The sequence below is a fragment of the Notolabrus celidotus genome, chromosome 3 (assembly GCF_009762535.1).
Source record: "Notolabrus celidotus isolate fNotCel1 chromosome 3, fNotCel1.pri, whole genome shotgun sequence".
NCBI lineage: Eukaryota > Metazoa > Chordata > Actinopteri > Labriformes > Labridae > Notolabrus > Notolabrus celidotus.
Genome location: NC_048274.1, coordinates 40,113,439 through 40,121,950, shown reverse-complemented (window position 1 = coordinate 40,121,950; position 8,512 = coordinate 40,113,439). Strand labels below are relative to the sequence as shown.

General features: G+C 40.4%; 1 protein-coding gene across 1 annotated transcript; it reads right to left on the bottom strand.

Annotated features, from left to right (window-relative positions):
• Nucleotides 1-2,252: 2,252 nt before the first annotated feature.
• Nucleotides 2,253-7,507, bottom strand: mex3b (mex-3 RNA binding family member B). Its single transcript, XM_034679550.1, has 2 exons — nt 6,915-7,507; nt 2,253-4,884 (listed from the first exon to the last, which is right to left on the bottom strand). The coding sequence occupies exons 1-2, from the start codon at nt 7,135-7,137 to the stop codon at nt 3,500-3,502; spliced, it is 1,608 nt and encodes a 535-aa protein (XP_034535441.1). The 5' UTR covers nt 7,138-7,507; the 3' UTR covers nt 2,253-3,499.
• Between the last annotated feature and the right edge of the window lie 1,005 nt (nt 7,508-8,512).

Genomic DNA, 8,512 nt, shown 5'->3' with positions numbered 1-8,512 from the left:
TCAGAAGAGTACTGTCCTTTCACTGTCTCATGAACATTTGCTCTGTGAGCGTTAGAACTGAAACGTTTCTTTCCACTTACAATACACTTTAAAACAAATAAACATTGTTACAAAAATGTATCAATATCTATACAAATTACTTTGTGTAAAACAACGACAACAACTGCTCTCTCTTCTTCTCCGCCTTCTTCCAAGGTGAATTTCTGGACCGGCAACTTGGCACAAAATAACAAACGCGCTTTGCTCTGTTTTGTCCGCTCTGAGCCGCTGTAGAAACATGATGGCAGGGTCGACCCCCTCCTTATGTAAATATACGTACATACTTATTGGAAGTTTATAAAAAAGAGAACTATAGTTTTATATAGGTGATTATACACAAATTTGAATATAGATATAAATATTAGATCCCATTTCCACCTAATCATTTCTGCTAAATGCTGCTAACTTCAATACAATGCACCTTTAAGTAGTTGATTAAAGTAAATACTATCAAATAAGTCTGTAAACAATAACTTCTTATTTTTGAAAATGTTCTGTCTCAGTCACTTAAAAGAATCTGGAAGACTTTAATTTACTTACATTCTTTCTGAGAGCAGCTAAACGTCTTTTATTGCCACTTTCTAATCAAAGCAGACCTCATCAGGAGGGCTGGCTCATGCTGCTGCTCTCATGATTTTTAATCTTTTACCAGGTACGATCTACTTCTAACTTGTGGTAGTTTTCATCCAGAGCAGGTCACAACTGTCAGGTGTAAGATGGGCAATTAGACAAGCTACAGAGGTAGGACTGATCACCAGGGCCCAGAAAGAGGGAGGGGCCCCTGATGATTCCTGAAATAAAAATGGTAAAGGTTTCTTTTGTATTTTTCCAGTATCATAAGCAAAATGAGCTGAAAAAATATAGTCTCTCTCTGAGGCATAGTGAACGTGTGAAATGGTGTCATGGATCTGACAAGCAGTCAGTAGAGTCAAATGACTGATGCTGATAGTCTGTCCCTTTGAAAGCAAAATCAGGATATCAAAAAGAAAATAGAAACAAGTATTGGAGTTAAAAACATTATTGATGAGGACTGATTATAAATATGAAAGTTTAAAGTTTAGTTTATTCTTTCCTTAATTTAAACCACAGCTTTGTCTACACAATGCATGAAATGCCTGCAGGTCTGCACATGAAGATTTGTATCCAAAGGTGGAACAGTGTTAAATATATTGAGGGATCAAACTGACCTCATATAATAAAAGGAAGTTGTAGCTGAGTGCTACATAGATGTTGTAATATGATTGACCCTGCTCTGCTCCTCATTTTTAGTTTTATTTATATTTATTATATTTTATGTAATAAATAAATGTCTTTCTTTTATTACATCATTATTAGTTCATATTAAAAAATAAAGCATCTTCTTATACAGAACCTCCTGCTCAGTGAAAAAATTAAACAGAACAACAAAAATATGTTCAATCAAGACCAAGTATATCATTTTTCTACACATTTTCAAGAGATATTTGTTAACTTTACAAAAAGTGTCATAATTAATATTGACATCAAAGTGTTAATGTGACATTAATGATTGATTCAGAGGGATGTTTATCACAGAGCATAAAGCCAACGGTGTATTATATTGCAAATAAAATGTTTGTACTTGTCTACATATCTTTGTAGTACTGATGAAATCTTATGTTTGCAGATTAAATTTTACTACAGGTATTAATAAGAAATATCAGGCTCCCTCATTCAAGCTCATTTAACCTTAATTTTCAGTGTAACACATAGTAATTTAAAGTTTTTTGTTTCTAACAGGTGTTAGAAAATATCCCCCCCCATATCCTGTATCTGCCACACTTCTGATCCAATAAAGTCAAATCGCCCCACAATGGATCTTGTGAAAGGAACTCCTCTCTTCAAAGTGTGTCACGGTGAGTCAGTGCTCAGGGATTGTGTCTGTTATTCCTGTACATGTCACATGTGGGATTATATTTCCCCATCATGATCTTGGTACCTGGCTGGCTGCGAAGGAAAAGGTTTGCACGTTTGTAATTAGTGATAAGGCAGGCTCACTCCCACTCTGTCGGATCGTCTCAGTCTGCTCTCAATAATTAGGCCACTGTGATAATCCTGCTGCTTCCAGGCTTACCTAAGGGAGTGAAGGGGGTCAAATGTAAAGATAACTGTTACACTTATATAAATCGTCCTCAGCAGCCTCCTCACATCTGCCTGCCCTGATCACAAACACACTACACAAGACACACATGCTCCTGAACATACCTTTTTATTGGACTTGTATATAAATACTTAAAAAATGTGAGATAGCACCGTTACTTAAGATTTACATTTTATCATTTATGAGTTAAATGTCAGAAAAATAAAACTCTTGATACATTTCAAATCTGGTTTCAGTAAATATAACAATAATATTTGACCGTTGATCCTTTATCATAAAATAAAGTATACTTTGTTCTTAAAATCTGCTTAATAAATGTCATTACGCTCAAGGAAATCCCCCAACATATACATAAACAAGTTGTAAACAAATGTATTAAAATAGAAATACTAAAACTACAGTGGTGCAACAGAAGCCTGAAAGTCCCACTGGATCTAATTCATACAAATTTAAGACAGCATAGATGTTTCCTTTGAGTTGAACTTACTAAGTTAGGTACGTTTCAATGTTATGCTAAATAGCATAAGTATGCTTTTAGATACTGAATAAAAAATATGCTGGGTGAAGAACATTTAAAATACTTTCTTTTTTTGCCAAACATATAAAAACTCCATCCCCAAAAAATAATGCAATGCATATTTTGTGGAATTACATCCCCCCTATAATCATGCAGTAAACATCGCCATAAGGCCATAATAAAAATAAAATTCAACCCAGCTACAAAAAAAGCTCACTGAACTTAAATAATGATATCTGTAAACATCTTTGCCATAACAAATATAATCTTCAAGTCAAAAAAGAATAAAGTATTTCAATCTGTTTCAACATCATTAAAACCTTAAACTGGCAGAAATATACACTTCAATGTAGGATATGTTGTTGCTCTCTCTCTTCAGCAGCATAATCTTTGTAAGTCAGGAGTCCTGTTGGCTGGAACCTTCAGTGTTTCCCAGCCATGGCTTGCCCCCCTTTTTACATTCGACCACTAATACAAGACAGCTCAGCCTGCAAAGAGTCTGCAGGTTGACCTCAGTACATCCAGCGTCACACCCCTGGGTTCTCTTCATAAATAAAGGGTACACTTTACAAGAACTATTGGTTACTATGCTGTTATAATTTGAGCATGCACTTGATGATAAAAATATTTCCCCAGGCTACAGCATATTATGATCAACTACTACGCAGCCTCAAAGGGTGCCTGATGCTTCTTTGTGACATATATATACATATACCTTTGTACAAACCAAACTGATGCTCGGTTGAGTCTTTTAAAGCAGAGTGAGAAGTCCGTTGTCACTACTGCAGCCAGTCTTATTGGTGAAACAACACAAGTTGCAGTTCTTATGAAAATATGCGTATAGCCTGAGTGACACCGGTGTGGCAGACGGGGCATCTGGGCTCAATCCTCTCACAGATACGATTGGCACATTCCATACAGAAGAGGTTGTGCCCACAAGGAACCAGCGCTGCAATGACCTCGCTCTCAAAGCACATGGAACAATCGCGGCTGCCTTTTCGGCTGGTGCTAGATGAAGAGGAGGAGGAAGAGGATGATGATGAAGAGGCAGAGGAGTCGCATGCAATCCCGTGGAGATGAGAGTCTGGCAGGGAGGCAATAGTGCTGGAGTAACTGTTAAAACTGAGGGGGCTTCCTCCTGGGTCGCTGCACGCTCTGCGGGATAGCGGGTGCTCAGCGGGGCCTCCATTGTGACTGTGGAGGGGAGGTGACAGACTTAGCTGAGGGGTGCAACCATCGACCCTTTTCTGATTGACCACCATTCCATTGGCATTCATAGTCATGTTGGTAGGGAACATGGCTGAGGTGGAGGAGGGGGAGCTGCTTCCAGTGGAGGAAGGGGTCATTAGACTATCACACTGGGACCACAGGAGGCCATTTGGGGTTGTTGTCAGGTCAAACCCTGGTGAGGAGTCAAAAGAGTGGTCGGTGCAGGCAGGTGAGATCACTTCCCTTCCGTACTCGTACATGTTGCTGTTTGTGTTGATGTTGTTATTGTTGTTGCTGTTGTTGTTTGAGGTGGTGTAACTTGGTGAAGGCCCACTCGGGCTGTTGTCGGCGATGTTGTTGCCAAAGTAAGAGTCACTGGAGGCACTGCCCAGGGAGGAGGATGAGTCATTGCGGTAGTTAGAGAAAGGTTTACGTGCAGAGTTAGGGGTCATTCCAACACCAAGCTTGGACCACATGTTTGAGTGCCCATGGAGATCTGCACCAACATCTGTCCCATTAGCATGGAAGTCATTGTCGTCCTGTACCTCAATAAGGCCTCCTGTCCTCACGGCGATGTGGGCTTCAATCTCTTCACGTGCTCTGTCTACATTCTCCGGCATTCCCGTCACCTCGAATACCGGCTCTTTGTCTCGACTGGGTGTCACAATGTAAGTGTGGGTCTGTTGCTGGATGCGCTTGATTGTTGCACCCTTTGGACCAACCACCAATCCAACCACACGGTAGGGCACCCTAACCTGTATAGTGGTCTGTCCAGGCAGGTTTGGCGGTCCAGGGGCTGGGGTGCCGCTCCTGTTCAGGCTGGTGTTTTTGTTCCTAGAGGCCCTGATCATGGAGAAGTGCTCAGCGGCAGAGATGATCTCCCTCCTGGCCATCGCCACATCCTCCCTCCTGCCTGTCACCACAAACACAGGCTCCTCGCCTCGAACGGGGGTCTTGATGTAGGTGTTGGTCTTTCCTCGGAGCGCTTTGATCTTGCAACCTGAGGCAGAGAAGCAAAAGGCAAAAGTAAGGGAAGGTTGCAGAATAAAATAACCCAATATGAGTCACCATCACTTTTGATCTATTCAAAACACTGCGTGTTTATTATCGTCTCTGTTGAAACCTTTGGAGGAATAATTTAAACCACACATGGCAGCACTGTAAAAACAAACAAAGGGATGAAAAAAGAACTAAAAAGTACAGCAACAAAAAAAATCTCCTCTGGATCCAGGAGGATTTTTATCAATGAACTAAAATGTATACAGCCTAACAGCTGCTCACAGATTCTGACTATACATTCAAAAGACTAGGACAAATCTACTTCATGACTTTATCATGTGAAACTTGTACACAAAGATGAATTCTAATACAAATCTCCTTCTGATGGAAAAAGAAAAAACACTACATTTTAAATCTTAGAATCAAATAGATGGGGGTTAAATGAGAACAAGGCCATTCATGAAGTTTACTACCATACTAATAATAATAATAATAATCTATATTTATAAAGCACTTTTCAAAGCAGGGATACAAAGTGCTTTACAAATAGGAAAGAAACTAAAAAAGAAAAGAGAAATGTGAGGGAAATGACTAAAAGTTTAACAGGAAAATAATAATAATAATAATAAGAAGAAGAAGAAGAAGAAGAAGAAGAAGAAGAAGAACAAGAAGAAGAAGAAGAAGAACAAGAACAAGAACAAGAAGAACAAGAAGAAAGCTGCAGGGAGGTGACAACAAAAAGAATTGACAGAAAATAGGATAAAAAGGTTAAGTTCACAAAGAGGTAAAACAATGTTGGAAAAAAAACAAAATATAAAAGAATAAAACAATTAAAAGATCGGAAATATGAAGTATAAAAATATAAAAGAATAAAAACCTGCCAGTGATACTGACTGAAAAAACTAAATAATAATAATAATAATAATAATAATAATAATAATAATAATAATAATAAATAAATAAATAAACACCTGGATTAAAAAAAATAACGTCATCCAAGTCCACATAATTGAACTGCTTCATACTCTTATAACGTCTGAAAAGAAGGAGTCGTTGAAGGTACTATCTATAATAGATAGATCTTCTGGAGGCTAGGGTTTTTGTTCTGGGAACAACAGTGCAGTGATGCTGCAGGGAACAGAAACCAGTGCCGCCCTGCAGCCCTTCAGCAAGGTCTGTGCAGCAGTGAGCGCCTCCTGAGGTGAGCTCAGACCCCCACACTCATCCCCTTATGTTCCGCACTGGTGGTAATTACATGTGACTGGAACACCCTTTATCAAACGTGTTCCCTCTGAGCTCGTGGTGACCTGTCAGTGTTTAATACGGCAGAACAAAAGCCTACCCCTCCCTAACGGACTGGAGTCAGACGTTTTGGAGGTGCTCTTCATTGAAAAATCAGTCGCAAGGAGTTCCCTATACGCACCATCCTCTTTCTCCAGTTCTCTCTCTCTCTCTCTCTCTCTCTCTCTCTCTCTCTCTCTCTCTCTCTATGGACATATTTATTATATATCTATATATATCATGTGGGCTCTTACCTAACCAAGAAAATGTATCACATCATGACCTACTGTCTCATTACATGATTCCCTGCAGTTATTCCACAGTAACACCAGGTTAGATATCTAATTCATTGACATGTTATTTTATGTGACTCGGTGTATGCTGTTGTAACCCACCCACCTGTTTGCATTGATAGAAAACACCCTTCATGACTGACTGCTGATTATGTATTAGTATGTGTTGTATTGAAATAACAACAGTCTGAATCTTGGTGTTGATGTTCTGCCTCTCTCTAGAATAAGGCACAACCCACCCAGCCTCACATTCAGATAATAAGCCTCATTATAAGGCAGGGTGCCCTACTTTAGACAGGCACCAGTAGGTTCAACGCGTAGAGTCTTGAGTGTGGCATTCTGTTCCTCCCAGCTCGGGACGTTTTCATACCTTCAGTGTTTGGGTGTCGTTTCCGTGCTGCCCACCTGCATGACATGAATGTGGGTTAAACAGTCAAGAAAAGGTAAAAACACACACCCTGTCTGCCCACAATCTCGGCCACATGTTCGGAGCTGGGCACTGGGACGCACTCCGTCATGTTGACGCTCCTTTTCTTGGGCTCCTGGTCGTTGTCGAAAAGGAGGTTCTCCTCGTTGTCCAAGTCGAGGAGGGACAGCTGATCCAGGGCGATCTGCAGGGCTCTTTGGTCGTCCAGAGCTTCTCCCTGGACGCTACTGTCCGCGAAGACAGAGCTGGGCATCTTTGCAGCGTTACTGTGTTTGATCGAGGCCGAAAGGGAGGTGGGAAAAATGAGTAATCGGTGAAAAAGAGAGGATAGGGAGGGGGTGCGGTTCTCAACGATAACTGGTCGGTGAAAATAAAGCAGTGCGGCTGACAGGGAGAAGAAGAGCAGTTATAGGAGCTCCCAAAAACATGCACTCCTTTGTGTCCCTACAGAAAATGGATGTCCATGACGGAGCGCTCCTTGGACGCACGCAGAGCCTTCGAAGAACAGCCGTGTATGTTCCAGGGCCGGGGTTGAAACGGTGACTGTATCCCTTCCAGACAAAAGGCCCCTCCCCGGCTGGCTCCCTCAGGTTCTCTTACTTCTGTCTGAGTCTTTGCAGACCCAGACAGAGGGATGGTCAGGTGACGTCACCGCTGGGCAGGGACGATGCGGTGCAGAGAGGTACTTTGCATATTGGTGAGCTGATTGGCTACACGGTGGTTGATTGGGCGAGGCTGAGTCTTAAAGGACAATTACCACGTTTTTTCTTCTGTTGTCTCTTCATTCAAACACCTCTATTCCACAGATTATGGGCATGAATGATACAGATCGCCTCGTACTACCGCAGTGATACCCACTCTGTTTATCAACAGATATGAAACACATTATACATTTGATTATCCTCCTTCTATCTCTCCTATGTTGTCTGTTTGGTATTTCCCTCTGGATCAGAGCATCTCATTATGCATGTTATAAACAGTGAGCTCCTCTCACGTTACAACGCATTAATAACATGTCATCACCCATTAAGACATAGAAACACTGAGAACAATGTGGAGAACTAAGAATCTACATTTCCAGCTATCCTGATAAACATTGGCAAGCACGTGTGAACATCCTAGTGTAAAGATATTTATTGTATTTATTTATCTTTATTTAAACTCCAAAATCATTGAGAGCGAATCCCTCATTTACAATGACGTCGAGCATATAAAAGACACATTAAAATGCATGACAAGCAAATAAAAGATAACACCTTAAAATAATGATGATAAATTAACAGGCAACAATTAAAAAGTCACGTTAAAACCATTCAAAAGTAACGTTAACACAGTCAGTTGAAACAGGTGCAATCAGAGGTTCAAAATTTTAAAAGTAAGGATTTAAAATGACTAAAAGAAACAAATGCATTCATTTTCAAAGTGATTTGAAGGGAGTTCCATGCACATGGTGCAAAAAAGCAAAAGGCAGATTTTCCCAGCTCTGAATGAACTCTGGGAACCTGGAGAGTAAGCCAGTTAGTTGACCTTGTGTGTTGAGCTCCAGAGGACCAAACTAGCATCGAAGATAAATATGATATATTAGGTGCTTTATAAAGAATGAGGTCACATCCATTGTGACCTGTATT

Coding starts and splice junctions, on each gene's coding strand:
- mex3b (XM_034679550.1), bottom strand. CDS start 7,137: ATGCCCAGCTCTGTCTTCGCGGACAGTAGCGTCCAGGGAGAAGCTCTG. Junction 4,885..6,914: donor CGAGATTGTGGGCAGACAGG/GTGTGTGTTTTT, acceptor TCTCTGCCTCAG/GTTGCAAGATCAAAGCGCTC.